This window comes from Strix uralensis, chromosome 5 (assembly GCF_047716275.1).
Source record: "Strix uralensis isolate ZFMK-TIS-50842 chromosome 5, bStrUra1, whole genome shotgun sequence".
Lineage (NCBI taxonomy): Eukaryota > Metazoa > Chordata > Aves > Strigiformes > Strigidae > Strix > Strix uralensis.
This window is the reverse complement of record NC_133976.1, coordinates 74,202,826-74,226,209: the sequence shown is the minus strand read 5'-3', so window position 1 is coordinate 74,226,209 and position 23,384 is coordinate 74,202,826. Positions and strand designations below refer to the sequence as shown.

Here is a 23,384-nt window from a genome sequence, read left to right as displayed (position 1 = left end):
AACTGAGAAAGGACTGTCTCGATGAGGAGAACAGAAACTTCAAGGGAAGAGATTAAATTGCAACAGAGAACCCTTGAGAAAGAATCAAAGAAACTGCAGCAATGGAAGATTACTCCAGAAGGGAGAAGGGGAAGGGGGCAGACAGATCTGAGAAGATGAAGTCTGCAGAGGTTGCTTCTTCATCCTTGCTAACAAAGACTATGTTGAATCTGCTGTTCTCACCCAAGTACACCTTCGCTGGTCCAGGTGAACCGCAATTCCTGGTTTATTTTAGAAAAACTTTGGGTATAGCTAGAGTTCATTGCTACACTGCCTGATCTCCCTGACAAGAGGGTGAAGTCTGCAGAACTGACCCAGCTTCCCACATATCACTATAGAGAAGACAGGTGAAAGAAGTGCTGAGCTCAACCACAGTCATGAGAGCACATGCTCCTGCATCAGATACACTGTGACTGGCTTGAACTTCTTGGAGAGACTGTGTAAAGGCAGCTGCTGCTGCAACCTGTGCAAGAACAAGGCTAGAGTGGAGATCTATAAGCACTGCCTTATAACCATGTCAGCTGCTTGATCGCAAAGTGAAAACATCTAAAATAGCTGTTCGACCTTCTGTAAAATTATACTATTGCAGTGGAATGCCATTTTGCTGTTATATGAATTCCCTTCAATGAAGAACACATAAAAGACGTGAGGCAAACTGTATTTGCTTTTTGTTGCATGCAGTATGCAGGAAGTGCATTGCTACCAGTAGAGTTTGCCAAACTTATTTCTTTGTAACAGCACGGTGTCATATTTTCATCACTCATTAAATACCGGCGCCACCTTTTCGAGGATATGCACACTTTCTCAGCTGGGAAAGACTGTATAAAGTCTAAAACACACGTTTAAAAAAACAACTTTAAACCACCTAGCCCTGGTTTACTGATACTGTATGCTGACACTGAATCCTTCCACTTTTTTTTTTTTTTTGTAGTTCCTAGTATATAACCACTGGACTTTACAACATTATTTTGCTCTTTGGTAAAGTTCTATGTTCATATTTCAGCTGTTTTTGGTTTGGGTGCACATTGTTTTTATAGTCAGCTGTTCTTTAACAGACTGAGCTATTATGGGAAATATAAGGTCTCTGTCTGAGAGTGGGAAGACAATTAAAACTTGCATTCAAATACCAGCAGGTCAAAATGTCTGTGGTGCAAAATGATTGAGCTGAACTGTTTTTCCACTGCAAGCTATTTCTGTTGAAAATGCTTACTGATCCCCTACTTCTATGGCACTGTAGTTTGTACTTGCTGGAGAGGTAGGGGGGCAATCTTGGCTTGGGTGTGTTTAGTACTGTCTTAATTCAATCTGTAATTTTAAACGGTGTTCACACAAGTTGACTGTATAACTTCAAGTGATGACAAAGGCCACTGGCATTTAACTTCACACTTTTCATTTCAAAATAGAGGAAAAAAAAGTCAGGCTCCCCCTTGATTTAAAGAAAACATCAGTGTTACTGGGCTTTGTTTTCACAAACTTGCAAGATTTATTACCACTAGCAATGTTCCAAAGGGACATGCGTTACCATGGCAAACCGACTGTCTGAAAAGTGGATTTTGTTGACAAAATCTCAGCATATTAAATTTTGCTAGTGCAAGTACCACTGGGAAATTCCTATAGTCAACTATATCAGGGGAGAGAAAACAGGAAGCTACCATTTGCACCTCCTCCCATCCCACCTATACTCTTTGTGCTTTTTTGTGGGACTTCTCTATTTTTCTGTGAAAACTGGAGGGGGCTACGTACCTCTGCAGCATGTTTAGCCATACAGGGATTCTGAACTCCCACTGAAAACATTAGTTACACAGTGAGAATTCCTTACATCAAAGACAAATTCTGAGCTCCAGTAAGCCTCCTGCTTTGCCACCTCACTTTCTTTCTCCAGGTTTAATATGTAAAAGAGAAAAAAATAATTAAATGTATTTCAATTCAGTTTAGCGTAGAACATGTTAGCCAAAAGTGAAATATTGAAATTCATTTATTGCTAAGTGATAAAGCAATTCACATCCTAGAGCGTGCTGGAACTGCTGCACTTTGAGGATGTAAATAATTCCCTTTAAACTATTCCCTCAAATTTTCTTTTTTTTTTCAATGGTGTCTCAGGTCACTCTCTGTCTGCATTGAGGCTGACTGTGTCATACAGACCAGCTAGGAAAGAACAGGCCATACACTGACCCAGGCAGAGTTCTTACAGACACTAGGCCCAGCCTGAGCAGGTCTTCAGGATTTTCCAGAAACATGGCTTGGAGCCCAGAATACCCAGCCCTTGTTCTTGATCCATTCTGCTTGTCGATAAAGATGACTGACAGTCCATTTTCCCTACCTCTTCCCTATTCAACAGCTAACATCAATAGTGACATTACTTTTGCCTTCTTATCACATTACTCTTCTTGGTCCCTGAACAGTAGATCTACTTAGAGGAGACTCCTGTCATTGATCCATCTGCAACGTTCTGCCAAGGTCAGGTCCCTATACAGGTTACAGCACCCATTAAGGCTCTCCATTCTCTCACATGACTGATTACATGAAGGGGTTAGCTTGTTGGGTGAACTTGCAATTTGCAGAAATGCCATGTAGTGACCTCCAAAAATTATTTCCAATTGTATGACTTAATCAGGATTTGAATTCACATCTCCAGAGACAAAAGTAACAGAGCTTTATGTGAGTTGACTTGTTCCCACGTAAGTGTGTATAGTTTTTTTTCTCTTTAAAAGGAAAAGGTTGATCTTTGAAAAAGTCATCCAAAAGCCCAAAGGCTATTTAGCCACAGGGCTGATAGTTCTCTCATTATAGTTGCTGCAGCAGTTTCATCTTCTACTGCTGCTCTGTTATTTAAAAACCTTTTAATCTTTTAAAGGCTTTGGAAATTCACTCCAAAAGAATAAAGTGCTGATTTCAAGCATGAAAATATCCCCTAGGATGGTGGGTTTCCAAAATGAAAGATTTCATTTCATCTTAGAATTCTGGGCTATCCCTTCCTGTCTCTGTTTATTTTGTATTTACATTTGCATGGCTGATTATCCAGAAAGGATTTTCTGCCTGTTTTACTGTATTGCTGTTTTATAACTGCTTCTATTTATCTCAGTGCAGACTGATAGCAAATTCTACCACAAGTATATCAGAACAGCACTGATTGCTGCATGCACAGGAATACACAAGCACATACTGTTCATTGATTTACATAGTCAATTAAGTCCTTAAAAATAAAGATAATGAAAAACAGTACTGTAAGCTGTAGATAATCACTACCTTTTTTAATAAGTGGAGGCATGACTGTCAATTCCTTTTTTGCACTTGATCAGTATAACCATTTCCTTTGTAGTCAGTTCCCAATCTATGATATTCCTAGAAATCCATTCTACATTTTAGATGATGGATCCAGCTTTCAGTTGTGAAATCACACCCAAAATTCTCAAATAAAATGTACAATATCTAGAACTCATAGCACACAGCTAATAAACCTCCACCTGATAGGCACAATAGTGACTCACAGATATTGTATAAGCACTAGAGGTTCACTGGAGAAACTACTATCAAAGAGCCTGAATGAGGTGCAACTGCATTATTGGCAGACAAGACTGCTCTTCTTTTTCTCATGAGTTTATCAGCAACACCAAGTAGGCAAGATCAGCACGATGTCCAGGCCTGATTTCTTCTAGACACACTTTAAAAATCTACAGTGTGGATGTTATGTGATAAATGTTCCTCTGATTGAGTCCTAAACCCCTTAATTTTCTACTTCTGGTCACTTTGTATCTTTAGGGAGATGTGCCCAATATTGCTTTTAGGCAATTTGGGTGCAGTTAAGAGGATTGAAATTATAAGAAGACAGTTCTAGAGGAGGCCATGGGCACAGCTAAACTACGTGCTCGTGATGGTATGACCACCCATCATACGGAGTCCTCAAGTCCAGCTCAGGCAGAAATCCCACTGAAATCAATGCATAAAGCCAATATTAGTGGACCAATTCTCTTTGTGGGCAGGAAAAACTATTTCACAGTAAGACTGGTAAGGGTTTAGTAGTATTGCCCTTTGTCTTGAAACTTAAACTGAAAATAAACATGAGTTTTATAAATGGTCACTTCTAGAGCCACCACTTGTGTTCTGACCTTGGGCATATTCCTCTCTCTGGTTTTTCCCCACTGTCTAGATAATGAACCAGAGTCTATTATTTGTGAATTTGTCTAGTGGAAATGGGTCCTTAACTTAACAACTCTGAAGATGATTGCTTCAGAAGGCAACAGTCATCAGTTCTTGAAAAACTGGTAGTAGGGCCCAAGAAGTGCACCCACAAACAGAGGCACTCAAAATCCTAAATAAGTGCCCCAGTAGTTTAGCTCTTAATTTTATAGCTCTAGGATAAAAGATTAAAGATTAAAGAGAAGAAAGGGCTCTGTGGTGATTAGACAGCAGCAATTAGGAAAGAGTCTAAGGAAGAACAAAAGAAGAAAGAATAGAGAAAGGGCAGTAGAAAAACAGGGCTAATAAAGAGGTCCTTTCCACGCAGGAGCACTGGGCAGAGGGTCTCCATTAACACCTCCCCATAACCAACTCGAAGAAGCTTATTTTTAATGGAGAGTTTCTTTCCATATAGAAGAGGAGGACTGAGAGGTCCAAAGTTGAGGTCTGAAGGGCTCATGAAAACTTCATTTCACAAAACAATTGCCTATTTTGCACTGAACAAATGTTCAGCAGCAGGTTTTTGTGGCAGGTGGCAAATGGCAAGTCATTGCTGCTACTTTCAAGGCAGCACAACAGGCAACCATAACAGTTGCACATGCAGTTGTTCATGAGTAAAAGGAAAACAGATTTAGGTCATCATTTATGCAAATTAAGTGTGGACACTTTTTTCAGTGCATTAATGCTGTGGCCCTTCAGTGCTCTAAACTATAGGCCCCCTCCCCTTACCCACCACCGCTACAGCAGATGGAGATGAAATAACCTCTGCAATAAGAGATGGGTTGCTTATACTTGCATGCTTATTCTTTGTAAATTTTTCACATCCATGCAAAACCCTGCCAAAAAGACGATTAAAAAACCTCAACCCCACAACAATAAAAGCCCAGCATTTTCTTGGAGGGGTAGGGGTGGATGGGGAATAAACACCATGGAAACATGTAGACAGATATATTCTTAGAATCAGATCATTCTTTTGTGTGGAAAGCCTTACTAATTCTAGCCTAAGTGCTGCAAGAATAAAGGGTTAGAAGGAAAAACACAGCTGGCAAAAATTGGGGGTTGCAGCTCTGCGTTTTATGTCTTCCACTTTATGGCAATATCTCTGTATTCCTCACATCATCTTCCTCATTGGCTGCAACAGGCTGTGGAGGGATGAGAAAAGCTCAGAAGATATGTCAGTGCTGTCAGCAAAGTAAATTATATCTGTTGACCATTTTTTTCCATTTTGATTTCATGATGGGAATTGTAAGGGTGACTGTAAGCTCTGGTTTCAAGCTCATTTAGTGACTCTTGGAAGTATGATCTCACAGATTTGGAGATGAAGGGATCTTCCAGGACAGCCTGTTTAACCCACTGCACCTGTATTTGCTACTCTGTGCTGTCCTTGGGGATGTGATGCTCCTGAATGTTTCCACTGATTCAATCTCACTACATTACGGTGGCTCTACTGCACTGTTTTATACTACTAAAATGTTTTCTTGCCTAGGGGCTGGGCAAGCCTACCAAGGACTGTTCAGTTAAATTTGAGGGAGTCAACATATAATGTGTCAGTTCAGGCGTCTCCTCCAGGGACAGGTTAGAGCCCTGGATCTCATCCAGATCCGGCTTTAGTCCATTTATAACAATACAACACCCTTTAGTTTACAGTCAGAGCCTTGAAGTAAACTGTTCCTGGAGGCATTGCATATTATTTTCAGAGACTCAATCAAGTATTCTGAAGTGTTGTCCAAATGACGTGGGACAAAGCTGATACTCCAAAAATAATGGCAGGCTCAAGATTGCTCATTATTAATAATCATTACGCAGATCTAGTAGAATTACTCAATCCTAGAATTCAAGATGTAATGGGCAAGCTGTACGCAGAACATCTCAGGATCAGGTTCTCCACTACCCAGCAGTGTGAATAGCCCAATGCAACAACATATGGTTGTGTTTGCACTTGCTCTGCATTCTGTTTTCATTTATATATACGATTGCTTAGATGCAGGGAAGTGGAGAGACCAGGCACGTGAGACAGGCTGCAGTGGGCAGTTTTGCATGCAGTGTCACAGTGCTTCAGCTGCAGAAAGCACATTTCACACAAAGATGAAAGCTCTTCTAGAGACAGGGCACTGTCCAATTTGTATTAAACTCAGAAGTGAAGCTTCCTCTGCAGGACAGTAACAAACTGATTAAAAATAATTAAACAGAAGCCCCATTAGGGAAGGTTGAAAGAACTGAATCTGCTCAGATTAGAAAAAGATTAAGGGAAGACAACAACTGCCTACAAATACTTAAACAGTATGTTACAAACTGCACAGGGATTAATTTTCCTCCTTAGTCAACAAGACAATAAGAAATAACGGACTGCATCAGAGACTGATTACAAAATACCAAAAGACTCAATTTGCAACATTTGGATTTGCATCTGCTGCTGGAAGTTTCCAAGACTGAGGGGTCTTCAGAAATGGGTCTTGGTGCCTGCTTAAGGTAACGAGCTGCTAATGCTGGCTGATCATACATTAAGTAGCTTTGAGAATAATAAGCTCAATCTTTTTACAATGCATAGGAAAAATTATGATGTGACATATCATAAGAGGTGCCTGTCTACTCAAATGATTCTATGAACTGACTGCATATGAGATAAAGCCACCTGGCAGTTCTACTGGGACAAAGTAAAGCTTGTAAGACTGAGACAGTATAGGAGACACATAACGCTCCTTTCAACAAAGATCAGTTCTTCAATGAAGAGTCAACAAGGTTGTTTTGCACAGATTTTCATCCTGTCCAATATAGTTACTTCACTTTAAAAATGTGACTCCTTGTAAGTAATTATCCTACCTGCCACTATAGCAGTGTCAAACTGTTTTCCCTAACATTTTTCTTTCACATATCAAAAGAAGCCAATCTACTCACAAGTCTCATCTGCTGAGTGAGAGAGGAGATTGGAAAGTGTATTGATCTCATTGATGTCCAGTCCTTCTAGGGAATAAAAGTTTACTGCTTTCCTGTCTCTGATTATATTTTTGTGAGGATGTGGATCACAGGTTGCGAAACAGTACTACATGAAAGATGAGACAGGCTTCACTACAGAGGTGAAAAGCTGGAGGAGGTATGAGGGGAAGCATGAAGAAGGAAGCAGGAAACTGAAGGTAAAATTTGGAGAGCTACTAAGTGGATTAGGAATCCAGGACTTGCAGAAGGTCATACAGCTTTCTAACTTTAAAACATGCAGGTTTAACCTTGAAAAGTGTGGCACAAGACAGGCATAAGTTTCATGAAATTACTAGTATATTTTTCAGGGCAACATGCTGAAATGTGCTAAGCTCCCTCCATTCCCACTGAGAGGAATGCAGAGATTGAGGTATCTTTCAAAAGCTATTTTTCAGAAAATAGGAAGGTATAATTGAAAAGCACTTATAGAAAAGTTCAAACCAAGGGAATTGCTTCATTGTCTGAACTTTTACAGCCAAGTAATTCAGCCCAGAGCATTATCTGTTGTTCTGCTGAGTTTTAGGTCAGGCTCTTATTTTCAGATTGAAGGAGGGAGCAAAGAAAACTCCCTACCTCCACATGTATGTCCTTCGAAGACTATCACAACAGACACCAAGGCCCTGATTAGGCATCTGAAGTCCTCACATTGTACACATGACTGCATGTGGAAAAATCTCAACAGCATGATTAAGATTTTACAAAATAGAAGGTAAGATCCTGACCTTTTGAAATTAATTGGAATTTTGCCATTGACCCCAGCAGGACCCCAGATTCAAACCTACGTATCTACCCTGAATTGCAGAGCAGCTAAGAACCTACCAGTCTGCTTGAACTTGGAATGATCAGCACTTTTAATATTAACACATTAGCTTACACCATTAAGTTTAAGGAATGACCTCTGAAAATCGTCACCTAAAATTTTCAGCCACAAAATTGTCTGACTTGCAGACATTTTCTTATACCATTCTTTAATCTGTACTTTCCTTTCAGTATAAAATGGACAACCAACTGTCTACCTCAGGATGTGGTTGGATAGAGAGGATCTTTAAATCTGAATTTCTAATTTAATTGACTGCATATTTATTTCCTAATAAAGCAAATTTTAATTTCTATGACCTCACTGTGGATCCAGGAGATCTTTCAAAGTATTATCTACTTAAAAAGAGAATAGCCTCCTATCTCCGCACTCTTGTGGCGATACAGCCCCCAATAGGTTGTCTACGACAAGTCCATTCTTCCTTGGCTGAAAAAGCAAAGGCCAGGGAGTAGAGTTCTATAGGAGTCAGACTCCACTAAAGAAACAGTGGCCCACACTAAGTTTAAAATATATATTTACATCCTACCCCACTTACTAAAATTTTTCCTTCACTCTCAGAAATTAAAATGTTGCATCTTTTCCATTCTTTACTATCCAGAAGTACTCTTCTTTTTCATCTGGCTAGCTTAAGCTAGAATGCCCTTTCCATGAACTATAAAGCTTACTATATAAACCACAGTAGATATGGTTTGAAACACCCACATATGAAATTACAGTGTGAATGTTTAGAGACTGTTTATGTATATAAATATTAAAGCCACGATGTTTCTCATAGGTGTGCCCTGTAGTTATTGCCAGTCAACATCTGCTCCCAGAGTAGCACGCACAGACCTCTCTGCAGAAGGAAATATGTATTGCATCTCAGATACCTTCTTTACTGTATGGCAAACACTGATCAGATCTCACTTCTATCCACTTTGTCAATATAACACAGAGGCAAAAAGTCATATAGGACAACAGTACTCTTAGAATTGTTTACAGCAGCTTAACCGAGTATGTCTGTCAGCTCAGGTGTTCAGGTGTTTACTCAAACTTTGTATTTCATGGCCTTTAAACATCGGTGATATGTTTTTTTCTCTACAAACTAAATTTCCTCCTCCTCAATTACTGAAATTTTATCTGCAGTGCTAACTCATATCTTTTGTAGACTTGTCTAGGAATAACCAGGAACAGATGATAACAAATATTTCTTTTGTTTCCAAGCATTCTATCAAAGCCATAATCTAAAGGGCTGACTATATGGATGCCCCTAAAAATAATGACCATCAATCTGTATTACTTTCAGGTCTCAGTTCACCGTACTGTCTCTAAAGAGAAAAAAACAGCTCAGGAAATCAGTGAAAAAAGCTGGCTGAATACCAAACAAAAGCCAACAGCTAAAATCCAGGTTGCTGCAGGGACACCATAAAAAAACCAGACCACCTGCAGCAGCCATGGTAGAAAATCATTTAGTAGTGAGTTTATGTTTTTGGCTCCTGTTATTAGATACCTGATAACTGAGTTCTGAATGATTCACATCCAGTCATGCAAATGATACATGGACCCAAAAGTGTGTGGATTGGCAGGGTCTTTCTTAACACATGCCTTTACAGGAAATGATGATAACTTGTGGATAGGTTTCACAATACTAAATGGTATACGCTGCCAAAACTATTTTCATGTTTATTTACTCTCTCCTATTTCCCCTGAACTACCTATAGATCTCTCAATCACACAAAGACATCAGGAATGTGATCTAAATGTGATAAGAATACAGGTATATTATATATAGCCATAGTTGAGCCATTGAGTAGTTCTGCCCAATTCCTTTTCTGAGTTAACTTCTGTTCTTCTTTGTTATTTTATTAATCTATACCCTCTTTTCAAGTAAAGGCAATTTTTGTGCTCCGAGACTCAGAGTCCTCTTGTGGTTCAATCTCTGCCCTTTATTTCAGTCTTAGAAGAAAGCCAGAGTCACAATTCTGATCTTAATTTATGAGGATAGAGACAACTGCTAGCTGTTCCACATAGAGACTATCTATTGCAAATAAGCTAAATCTTCAAAGGGAAACCTTGCAAACTCTAACTCACTGGTGGCTAGCAGGCAGCTTCAGGCTCATGTTTAAGAGAGAAGCTGCTGTTGATTAACAGTCCAGGCCTCAGTCCAGATTATCTTTTTGTGTGCTTTGGGTCTTCTTGAGATAAATGCTATCTTGCACTGTAGCACACCCTACCATCTTGGAGAACCAGGTGTCATAATATGCCAGTCTCCAAAGTTAGCCAGAATCTGGGTTAGCCTTATACAGACAGGACTGAGCTGTGTGTGAATTAAATTCCTGGACCATAACATAGTGCTGCAAAAGTTGATGGCAAGAGCTGAATCCAGAAGCATGTTTATATCTAAATGCTATATCTGACTTTAATTCCTATAGTACAATTGTATTGCCACCAAAATTGCTAACACATTAGGAATTAAAAGGTAGAAACTAAAACTACTGAAGCTTTCAGAATTAGCTTAAAGGACAAGATGAGACTGCATTTAGTGTAAAGATAAAATCATGTTTCAGCTAAACATATAACCATGATCAATACCAATATCAGAGTTAGAAGAATTTATTCTAACACTGTTATGATAAAAGTCATCATCAGGAGTAGTACTGGCATGAAAAGGATTTGTGAGACCTTTCTTACAAAACCTACAAGCTGATCAGCGTAGTGCCTTTGTAACGTTAATGCCATGGGTAGAGCATACAGGCATCTGCCACAAATACTTCTGTATCAGTAATCTGGAGATGTACAAGGTATTTCACTCCTGCAGAGAGGGTCTTTACATGACATTCTGCTCAACAAAGTTACATTGCAAATCCTCAAACCAATAAGCCACATGCCGTCTTTCAATATTAAAATATCAATGGAAAGTCAACCTTTACGTTTGATTTAACTGTGCCAGATAAACCTTCCCATTTTACTCACTAATATTCTGAGTTAATTAAAGCTCCATGCTAGCAATTACGCCTTCACTATATAGAATAAGCGAGAAAGCTAAAGCCCTGAAGATTCAACATAGCTGTAACACATAAGCAGGCCTTTCAGCTTATCATTTTCGGATACGTACCCAGTACAGTACATCTGTCCAGCCCTCCATCGTGATGCACTGAAACACCGTCAGCATGGCAAAAGCAAAATTGTCAAAGTTTGTAATGCCGTGCTTAGGTCCCTCCCAGCCTGCCTTGCACTCGGTGCCGTTCTGACACTGCCGCCCGTGCGCAGACTGGGGGGCACAGGGAGACGGATCATCTTCTGCAGGTGTATCTTAAAGGAAAGGAGGGAGAAAATGAAGATGAAGAGAACTAATTGCAATTTGACATACTGATAAGCATTTTGTCAAATACGTTTCGCAGTGAATTTGACAGATTTCTCTAGGAATACACAAGAAACTGTACTAATTTTAATGGGCAGAGGGATGTTTTGTTGTGCTTCGCTTTCTTCATGTAAAAATGGCCAAGTTGTCAGATTTTACAGTCAAAACTAAAATGCCTTTCAATATGAGAGGGAACATTAGATCGTCTATTACATTTCTTTAAGTTGTGTGTTATGACCAGTGTTTTCATACCACAGTCACCTGGCATCTGGGTTAATCCTGGAAGGGAGCTGCAGCACTGACTGGCACTCCACTGAAGCAGGCTGAACCCCTGCAGCAGACAGGCTTCAGTGCTCTGGAGAGAGGTTGACACAGTGCTGGGCCATGGCTAAATTACAGCAGAAAGTCTCTGGAGCTCTGCTCTTTTGGAGTGTAGAAGCTGTGCAGCATTTTATCAATAGCCCAGTGGCACTCAGAAGCTCTATAAGATTACTGCTTGATTATCCACCCCTTATTCTGTACAAGTGTTTCCAAAGATCTTAGAACCCATACAACAAGCCCGCCTAAATGCTTTGGTATATGAAAAATGCTACATAAAACATTTTATAAGCACAAAAACTCCTGCAACAGTATTTTTTAAAAATATATGGATTTCAGAGCTTAGTGCTACATTTATAACAGTTGTAGGTATGTATGTGTGGAGGAGCAGGTAATTATGTTTGTTTTTCATCTTATATGGCAAAGAATGTAATTTTCCAAAAGTTATGATCACATTCTGATCATTAAAGCATGCCAGAAACAGCAATATTAGAATCAGATGCTGTACTGTAAATTATTCCAGACAGTATGGAGAAAGATACACACTTTAAATACATAAACCAGACTAACAGTTCATTATACTTCTAGCATCAGTTCCAGAAAACGAAATCTGCCGATGTTATAAAAGCAGAAAATATAGAACTTCTGAAACAATTTCCTGCTGACGAACTGAACTGGGTCCTAAACACTGGCACCCACCACCACATGGGAAATCACTGCTGTTCAAGTTCAATAAATCAAATGAAAAAGAGCAGATGGTTAGATGAGTGAGTGACAACACAATTGAATTATTTTGAAATTTGAATATTACTTTCTGCAAATAATTTGAAAATTCTTTCCTGATGGATTTGGTGCAAAAATTTTCTTCTCATTAATATAATTTTGCTTTCTTCCTAGCTGCACTTCTAACCACGGTTACAGTCTGTGATTAAAAAAAAGGGGCCTCTATTAGACATTAAAAAAACCTGGGCCTCTATTAGATATTGCTTTACAATGATACTGGTTTAAAATGAAGATTTTTGTGTACAAGATTAATAATAAAATATAAGAGTTGTTCATTTCTGTGAAGTCATCTCATTTTTAGTTCAGTTTGTTAGCGGTGAAATCATCACTACTTCAGTGTTGCTTGAGCCTCTGGGAGTTTTGCTGAACTCAGGCTGGCTTGTAGTGCCGCAGGTCCACGTTAAGAAGTCCACTACTGTGTTCATCAGGAATTGATAGTTTTGCATGTGGCCTTTACAGACAGACCAACAACTGAGCACCCAAGATGAGCAAGCTAAACTGTCACTGTTAGAGACAGTCTCTCCACATCAAAGGTGATTCATATCCAAGAAGCAGAACAGAGGAACCACCACTGTGGAACCCCAAACAGGTACACAGCAGGGAGAAACAGCCACTCATCTCCTGTGCCAGCACAAATGCTCCATTATATATGGGGAAAGCCCGCCTCAGAAAATCTTTGTGTGTATGATACAGTGTTCCCCTTACCTATCAGTCCCCCTTGCACATGGTAGCAGGTCTTATGCATCTTCCCCATGAATAACTCCAGTCCAATGATGGCATAGATAATAATGACAAACAGCACCAGCAGGGCAATATGCAACAAAGGGACCATGGCCTTGATAATTGAATTTAGAACCACCTGGAGACCTGCAGAGAGAACAGAAGGAAGCACTTATTGGCAAGAGAACAAAATTTAGAAAGGCTATAAATTTCACAATAATATGTCATTTTTATTTCATTCCCCCTCATCTGAACTCATTATCTTGATGATGTAAAGGTGTACATTTACAGATCACCTTCCTCCGGAAGATCCCCAACATTTCACAAATTTACCATCACAGCCTAGATCACAGACTAAAGTAAAACAGGTATTAACTTACCTGTCACCAAAATACCACCACTCTGGGGAAGGAATACATTAGCTGTTTTGCCTGTTCTTGAAAGCCAGACCTAAAGTGTTCTTCAGACAGTATTGAGGATTGAGGATTAATTGCAGTTGTTCTTGTGGGGGACTTTAACCTCCCAGGTATCTGCTGGGAATACAACACAGCAGAGAGGGAACAATCCAGGAGGTTCCTGGAATGTGTTAAGGATAACTTCCTCACACAGCTGGTGAGTGAGCCAACTAGGGAAGGTGCCCTCCTGAACCTGCTTCTTGTGAACAGGGAAGAGCTTGTGGGGGAAGTAAAGGTTGGAGGCCGTCTAGGGTGCAGTGATCATGAGATGATTGAATTTTCGATCCTTGGAGAAACAAAGAGAGGGGTTAGTAAAACTGCCACCTTAGACTTCCGGAGGGCAAACTTTAACCTGTTCAAAAGGCTGATTAACAAAATCCCTTGGGAGGCTGCCCTGAAGGATATGGGAGTCCAGAAAGGCTGGACATGCTTCAAGAGCGAAGTCTTAAAGGCACAGGAGCAGGCTGTTCCCGTGTGCCAAAAAACAAGCAGGCGGGGAAGGAGACCGGCCTGGCTAAACAGGGACCTTTGGCTGGATCTCAAGAACAAAAGGAGAATCTATTGCCTTTGGAAGAGGGGGCTGGTCTCTCATGAAGACTATAAAGATGTAGTGAAGCTATGCAGGGAGAACATTAGGAGAGCCAAAGCACAGCTAGAGCTCAACTTGGCTACAGCTGTTAAGGATAATAAAAAATGTTTCTATAAATTCATTAACAACAAAAGGAGGATTAGGGAAAATCTCCCTCTTTTACTGGATGCAGAGGAAAACATGGTAACTAAGGATGAGGAAAAGGCTGAGGTGCTCAACGCCTACTTTGCCTCAGTCTTTAGCAGTAGAACTGGCTGTTCCCTGGACACCCAGCCTCATGAGCTAGGAGATGGGGAGGGGAAGCAGATTGAGGTCAGCACAGTTGAAGAGGAAGTGGTCAGAGACCTGCTACACCACTTGGATGCACACAAGTCTGTGGGACTGGATGGGTTACACCCAAGGGTGTTGAAAGAGTTGGCAGATGTGCTCGCCAAGCCACTTTCCATGATTTACCTGAAGTCATGGCTGGGGACATCCCACGGGACTGGAGGGTAGAAAATGTAACACCCATCTACAAGAAAGGCAGAAAGGAGGATCCAGGAAACTATAGACCTGTCAGTCCGACCTCAGTACCAGGGAAAGTCATGGAGCAGGTCATCTTGAGTGCCATTACAAGTCATATAATGGACAACCAGGGGATCAGGTCCAGTCAGCATGGGTTTACGAAAGGCAGGTCTTGCCTGACAAACCTGATCTCCTTCTATGACAAGATGACCTGACTATTGAACGAGGGAAAGGCTGTGGGTATTGTCTACCTGGATTTTTGAAAAGCATTTGACAGAGTTCCCCATACAATTCTCTTAGAAAAACTGGCTGCCCATGGCCTGGATGAGCAAACGGTCTGCTGGATCAAGCACTGGCTGGCTGGATGGTCCCAAAGAGTGGTGGTCAATGGAATTAAATCCAGCTGGCGGCCGATCACAAGTGGTGTTCCTCAGGGCTCGGTGTTGGGTTTAAAAAAAGAAGAGCAGGGGGGATGGGGGTGGGGGAGGGGCTCCTGCGCAGGGTTGAACATTTCTGTTCAACATCTTTATTGATGATCTTGATAAGGACATAGAGTGTATCATCAGTAAGTTCACAGATGACACCAAGTTAAGCGGGAGTGTCGATCTGCATGAAGATAGGGAGGCACTACAGAGAGACACGGATAGGTTGGATCGGTGGGCCAACGTTAACGGGATGAGCTTCAACAAGGCCAAGTGCCAGGTCCTGTACTTGGGCCACAACAACCCCATACATGGCTACAGGCTTGGGGATGTATGGCTAGAGAGCTGTGTGGAAGAGAAGGATCTGGGAGTTCTAACTGACAAGCAGCTGAATATGAGCCGGCAGTGTGCCCAGGTGGCCAAGAAAGCCAATGGCATCCTGGCTTATATTAGAAATAGTGTGACCAGCAGAAGTAGGGAGGTGATAGTCCCCCTGTACTCTCCACTGGTGAGGCCACACCTTGAATATTGTGTCCAGTTTTGGGCACCTCAATACGAGAGAGATATTGAGGTGATGGAGCGAGTGCAGAGGAGGGCAACGAAGCTGGTGAAGGGCCTGGAGAATAAATCCTATGAGGAGCGATTGAAGGAGCTGGGACTGTTTAGTTTGAGGAGGAGAAGGCTAAGGGGAGACCTCATCACTCTCTACAACTACCTGAAAGGACATTGTAGAGAGGTTGGTGCTGGTCTCTTCTCACAGTCATTAGTGACAGAACAAGAGGGAATGGCTTTGAACTGCAACAGGGGAGGTTTAGACTGGACATTAGGAAAAAAGTTTTCACAGAAAGAGTGGTCAGACAGTGGAATAGGCTGCCCAGGGAGGTGGTGGAGTCACCATCCCTGGATGTATTTAAGGGTCGTTTAGATGAGATGTTGGGGGATATGGTGTAGGGGAGAACTTTGTAGAGTAGGGCTGATGGTTGGACTCAATGATCCCAAGGGTCTTTTCCAACCTGAATGATTCTGTGATTCTGTGAGGAGAGTTAAAGCATGGGAAAAACAAAGAACAACCAGAACTGAAGCAGGACAAAACCAGTGAGTCAAACAAGAGGGCAAATGCTGGGGTACCACAGAGCTGCAACCCAGAGCATGGGAAGAAGTCATATTCTGGGTTCTTCCAGAGGTCCAGCCAGTCTCAGGCAGAGCCTGAGCTGCTGAAGGACCACCAAACACATACTGACTGAGAGCTCCTGGCCCTCTTAGAATCTACTTGTACTCCAGATCCACCTCACCTTACTTCAGCCTGAACAGAGGGGCAGTCAGAACCAGCAGTGCTGGTTTTGCCCCAAGATTTAGGGATCACTCTATAACAGAGGTTGTCCAGGTCCCTAGAAAGGGGTATGAACAAAATATTATCATATGGCTGTTGTTAAGGCATGAGACTGGTATAACTCCTAATCAAGGGTGAGCCAAACATTTCCAGAATGGCCCAGGAAAGGTGACTTGTAGCTGAGTTTGCTAAAGCACTAAGCAGCTCAGATGCAGTTAACTCAAGATGCACATTCATGGGCCTCTCTGTCTCCTTCTCCTCATCTGTAAAACCAGAGTAACAAAGCTGGCCTCGCAAGCCTTTAGTAAAGATTTGCATTTACAAAGGTCTTAAAGTATCATCACTGGTGGCAATGATGACAACCACTGTCACTGGCAAGTTATTAATGTTGAAAGTATTGAGACCTCTAGAACTGTAGTCTACAAATAACTAGATCAGAACAATTATGAGCTCATGATTTTGCAATGACTGAGAGGCAGAAGCCACTAATGTCTTCTTCAAATTCTGTCATCCCCTCAGAGAAGTTAGTATTAGCTGTGATTTTTGAAAAAAGTGATTCATGAGTTGTAAATGTCTCTTATACATCTGCCAAGAGAGTTTGTGATAACTATTAAGTTTTAAAATCTATCATCTAAGATCTTAGATTTTCATTTTTATTACTTTTTAAAACGAATTTAAATACTTTCTAATAAGGATGACACATCTCTTGGCAAGCATTTTCACTCATAGGCAAACCACTTGTTAATTCACAGCTAAGGTTGAGACTTTGTGTTTGCTCCCTAGCCACGATGGAACACAGCAGAAGCAATCAAAGGTGGCATCAGCTGCCAGGCCAGCAACATCATTCACTGCCTTCTAGTAATCCAAAGCTGGCTACTGGCATCCCTCTAGTCCAAACATTTTTTCAGGTGTCTGCAGTCAGTTCAGTTGTCTGTTAATGGTTCATACTACTATCCAAAGGGATATTCAGCATGAAACATTCTGGCTTTCACAAAGAGATCCTTACATGAAGTACAATACTGAAAGGATCAAAACCCATCCTACACAAGAGTGGCTCAGTTGCTGCTGGATAAGCAATGACTCTTGGGAAAAAATATTGCTGTGATTATAGCCTTTTCCCCTATATGCTCACCTCATTCAGTCTAATTCTAAATATACACAGAAAATGAATTGCAGTCCACATCAACATCAACATCAACATCACTCCAATACTTTATAGCAGGTGAGAATGTAACATTCACCAGAAAATTTAAACAATGTCCCACCTTCTCCCAATGTACAATACAAGAAAGTTAAAAGACTACAGACTGCTACGAACCTGAAAAAAAATCCACAAACTTTGCAGATTATAATATTTGTAGCTTCAAATAAATCTACATAAAAGCAAATAAAGACCTCCATTTTTAGTGATTTTAGGAGCCTTGTTAATCCAAAATGTAGACAAGATTACAAGGTTAAGAGTTCTAATACCAGGTCTTATGTAATTTACCCTTAATTAGTATTATTAATTGATTTAATATTCATCATAGGATATACCCAGTGGTCTTTGAGCGTGTACTGAGGACAGAGACAATGATGAACAAAAAGCTCTCTCATTTTAAATGTAGTTTCATCATCACCCATGCCATGAAAGTGCTTCAGTGTACTAGAGATGTCCAGAGAAGATAATACCTGCACAAACCAATGCAGTCGGTGTTAACAAAGCGGTGCTTGTGAAATCAAAGGCTTGCACTATACACATGAGATGACAAGGTGCTTAGACAGTCAAGAGGAACATGTACCACCAGAAGATTTACAGAAGCTTCAGCTAGCTTAATTAGAGAAAAGCTTCCTGAGGATAATAAACCAACTTTGAAGAAGAGATGAACTACTGAATACTGTTAGCACGAACTGGTGTGTGTGCTGTGCAGTACCCTGTTAGGGCAGTCTGTTTTTAAATCCAGATGTTTCCACTAATTAACAAACTTACATACATTACCATTAAAGTATTCAGAGAGTTTCTAAAAGTTTAAAACTGCTAACCATGCAGCAACTTTAGAAACGTCCTCTCAGAAGATGTAACAAATGCTATTTGTAGAAGGGCAAGCGATATATACACAGCATCATGCACCCTGCATTGTTGCCAAACTTACTGCTGCAATATAGCTGCTGCTAGTAAGCTACCTTATTCTCAGTTCAGGCAGCCACTTGCAACATGAATAGCTGTTGCAAGGAACGGCATAAGGAACCAGGCCCAGACAATCAGAAAGGTCAGCATAGGAGCAAGGGGGGAGAACAGGGAGACCAGATAAAGAAGGATTAAAGGACTAGGGGAGAGTCTTGAGCAGGTGGAACAGAGACACTTTTTTAATAAAAACTCCACATGCTTCAAAACACATCAAATCTGCGTTCTGAAATCTGAGAGGCAGATCAGTGTCTGTGGATGATCAGATGCATTTCTGATCAGGGTAACTCAAGGTGAACCATCCCCTTACATGCAGTCACAAAGTTTTTTCTAACAATTGGTGAGAACTTCTATACACTTTTGCATGTTCTTTCCCTATGCAGAAGAAAAGACAGTTGAACTTATAAAAAAAATGACTTCTCTGTCCCAGCTCATGCATGCTCTGAATTTTTGCAGGCTGTGACATATAGATATCACCCAACATGGGTGCTCACAATACAGGGGCAATAGAGTCCCACTTGCCTGATGCTCTGTAATACACCACTGCACACATTTGGCATTCTCTCTCTTGTGCAGGTAAGGCTTGCACTAAGCTGTGCGGTTTATAATCATAATTAAATCAGAATGCCTGGTGGCCTGATCAGACTGCAAAGCCAGCCTCTGGATTTCAAGTAGGTGATGCCAATGACTGCCTTCTCCCAGCAGAGTAAAGAGCTGCATTTTTACACTGCTTTACAAAGGCTGGCAATGCTATCGTTGGCCAACCATAAATGCAGACTCCTAAACTTATGTCCTGGCAAATAAATGTAAAAACAAATGGTTTTCAAATATTTAGCATTCTAAATGTACTTCTTTATTCGTGGAAGCTCTCCATGTGCTAGTCACTCTCCAGATATCTGTGAAGGCACAGCATCTGCTTGAGGAGCTCACTCTAGGCTGGACAAGGAGATAACTGCACAGACGTTAGGGAAAGTGACACAAAAGGGATTGTTTGCACTTTTTCAGCTCGTGCTTTTCTTCCATTAATAACTTAAGATCTTAAACAGCTCTTAGTATTTATTTTAAAAGCACTTCAGTTTACCTTTAAAAAAAACCTCTTGTCTGCATTCTGTTGGCTGACACTGACTCCATAAATGTTTCAGTAAGCAAAACATGTTAATGCCATTCCCTGAGCTTACAGGATTTAGCATTTGTTTACACTAATAAAATATTTTAGATATTTATTACATGGGAACAATACTGTTTTTCATACCAGGACAAGCCCTTTTCAGCCTCCAGAGGACTGCATTGATCCAAAAGTTTAGGGCGCAACTGGGGAGTAGAGGGAATGGGGAAGAAAGAAGGAAAAGAGCTTATACCAAGCAACATTGATTTTTCTCAAAGCTACGGGAAATACACTGTTAGGGATGCTGCAGGTGTTTTAGAGCTATTATATGATGCTGTATTTTTCTCACAGGAAGACAATCACAAGAGGGGCTGGTTGCTGTCTCATCAATTCAGGCAGTTATTGAAGAACGTGCTTATCTCTAAGCATGTGAGTGTCTGCACCTAAAGCAATGGGATTACCTACATACCCCATTGTGTACTTACAAGGTTTTTTGGATTTCAACCAATGCTCAACAAGATGGCACAAAAAAAAAGTGCACCAGACCCAGCTTCTAATATGCACTTGGCATTGTTGTGCTGTGGAACATATCCAAAGAAACTAATGGTAGGTTGGTCTCAGAAAAAACATTTAGGCCTTTCCAAGCAGAGCCCTATCTCATATTTTCATGTGTCTTCAATTTTGGATCAAACTTGGTTTGCTGGACAGGGTGGTTTCCTTTTCTCATCATATCAGTAGTCCAGATCTTTGCAGAAAGCGTATCCTGAGTCTACTCGTTCAGTGGTTTTGCAGGTCTATATTTTGCCTACACCTTGGTGTTGCCTGAACTAGGAGTATGAGTAGGCACAGTCTATTCCTCCTGGGAATGAGCAGGAATGAAAGAGAAAGGAGAGAACTTTTAACTCCATCCATCCCTCCTTTGCCTCCTGATACACACACAAACACACAGAGATTTTCATACTTAAGCCAGTGCCAAGGGCGTGGGAGGTAATTATTTTTCTGCTAATATAGTTCAGAAGAAAACTACTATTTCTGCAAGCAATGAGGAAGCAGGGGAGAATTTGTGACTCAGCACAGTGCCTGAGTCAGATCACTTCTGGGAACCACTCTTAAGTGGTAGAGTTTATTCACCATCCCCAGCCATGATCTAGGCCTGCCCACAAATCACAGTTATTTCTGATGATACACTAAGAGACTGCCACTACACTTATCTCTATTTCCAAAACACAAGCAATATAACCAGTAATATTCCCCAAAATGGATGTTTATAATTTAATAAACATAGCATTGGCTAAGAAAATGGAAAAATATTAAATATTCATAAATATGAAAGGTTTTATACCAATTTTAAAGGAACCCTGGAAAACAACATTTTTATCACAAAACGATCCACAGTCATGGCAAGATATCTTAGATAAGCACATCTGCGATGGTTTGTGAGGGAAAACATTGAGGACTTTCTTCATCAGTGCTGTGAAGGGAACTCATATGGCACAGTTCAGTTAAGGACAGCTGCATGGTAACAATTTGGGGAGGTAGTCCCTTACTGTCTTGTGGGAGTCTCAAAATATTAGTGGCAGATTGCTAGATAAAGCAAATTCTGTGGGTGTAGTGTAGCGTTCTTGGGGCTGCAGATGTCACTTCTATTTCAGGAATAATAGAGAAGGTCTTGGAATAGGAAGGAAAGACACGACACAGGACAGAAAACTAGCATAAGTGAAAAGAAAGAAAAACTAGGAAAGATACTTTTCAAGTGGAACAGTGACTATTTGGAGTAGGTAATACTATTTAAACATATATGAATATACAATTCAAAACCATATGCTAGAATGAATAGAAAAAAGAAAGTTTTGGCATCTGCTCCCAATGTTCTCATTCCTCCATTTCCAAACCATGCTTTCATTGACTTTTCAAACTGAAATGCACACACACAAAAGGAGATACATACAAGTGGGCCTGTGTATGCAAGAACAATTGTTTTATTTTTGTCAAGTCTTGCAATACCGCTCTTGCCTCATCCTTTGAGGCAAGAAAGGAACAGCAGAACAAACCGAAAAGCCACAACAAAACTCTTGGATCCAGCTCTTCCTTCTGGATCCTTTTCTCTTGGGAAGCAATTCGTCTTCCGTATTCTCTGCTCGTCAGAGTGACCTAACTTAGCCAAACAAGACAGGTTGCCTTCAGCATGGTGGCCACACAGCCCCAGGTTTTGGGTGCCTGAGCAGGATGGTTGGATAAATGTACAGACTGCCTTAGGCTCTTTGCCTCTCTCCTGGAAGAAACTTCTGCTACCACTCATAGAAGCATCCCCTTCCTGGGTGGCTTTAACATTTTTTAATAGCTTTTTGTTCAAAGCACTTTCTTATAAAGTTGCTTGCTGATTAGAAGACCTTGCTCATCTTTCCAGTCCCAACACATTAGGTAGCTCCTACAAGCTCAACTTCATTCTCCAGTCATTTGAACTTAGCTCAGTTCATCTGAAGATGAGGTCCAGGCAAGACTTCCAATGTAAAAAAAAAAAAAAAAAGGGTGCAGTGTCCCTTCCATGTAGCTACCTGCATATAGAGGAGGAGTATGGAGAGGAAAATGGCAACTAACTGCCTACTGAAAATTGCACATTATGGAAAAAAGACCATTTTGAGCAAAACCACAATGAAGTTCAGTAAGTAAAATTTGAGGCTGTTTTGAACAAGGACCGCAGTGCACTGTAAAATAGTCTTATTCTGATGGGAGGTGGGATGAAGTCAAGTACTCATTGCCAGACAGGGATTCCTAAAAATGGGCTGAAAGTAAGGCACATAACAGGCATGCAGGAGTCCTGGCAGTTCATACGCCAGCAAGGATCAGCTGTCACCCTTTCTTAGGAAATAGCTTTGATTTTCTGCTGACAGAATGATCATGAACTCTCTGAGAAAACTGTTCTTGGGCTCATTGTAAAGGTTTTATCTATACTTAATCACTGTACAGGATCACAAATAGGAAGATCTTTTATTCACCCCTCTCTCCCTGCAGAGCTATGGAAAACTATAGACAGTCTGGCCAGAAGACTGCACCAGTTCTTAGTGAAATGATCCATCATACTTTCACTTTTTATTTTAATTACTTCATGCTCAAGCAGAGAACAATCTTTCAAGCTCCAGTACAGGAGCAAATTTTGGTCTAGTCCTGTGCCACTAGATTCAGTAGAAAACTTGTATAGGAATGTGTTAAATGCTGTACTGTCTTTGGTCAAGTGAACATAAAAATCCCCAAACCAATGTGGGGGCAGGGGGGGTAACCTCTGTAACCCTCTGAATTAAGATAATGATGAAAGACCTTTGTTTCAGAATGCCAGATGCTGTTTCTACACAGCTCTGAGGAATGACTGCACACATTACTGTGTCCTAAGGATGTAGTTTCTGAAACAAGGAGTTATGGACACCTGTAAGTACTAATGCATCACGGTAACAGAAATGGGCTCAAAGCACTTGAGTCTCAATCATGAGTGTACCAGCATTTAAGTGGTGAACTAAGGACTGTCGGGCTACAAATGCCTTTGTAAAGTTGCCAAAATCTTGCGGTCATGAGCAGCGTTATTTTTAACTGTTTATTCTCATAGGTCCCCAGGTAAGTGGACATTAGCCCCTTTTGTTCATTGTTAAATAATCCT

General features: G+C 40.8%; 1 protein-coding gene across 14 annotated transcripts in view; it reads right to left on the bottom strand.

Moving 5' to 3' along the window:
- CACNA1C (calcium voltage-gated channel subunit alpha1 C) overlaps positions 1-23,384 on the bottom strand; it is a 498,932-nt gene that overhangs the window by 165,615 nt on the left and 309,933 nt on the right. For all 14 annotated transcript variants that reach the window (XM_074871704.1, XM_074871694.1, XM_074871692.1 and 11 more), the window contains exons 6-7: positions 13,152-13,313; positions 11,100-11,296 (exon numbers count right to left, since the gene is read on the bottom strand). In XM_074871704.1, the coding sequence (XP_074727805.1) occupies positions 11,100-11,296; positions 13,152-13,313 (359 nt within the window). The remainder of the gene's footprint in view (positions 1-11,099; positions 11,297-13,151; positions 13,314-23,384) is intronic.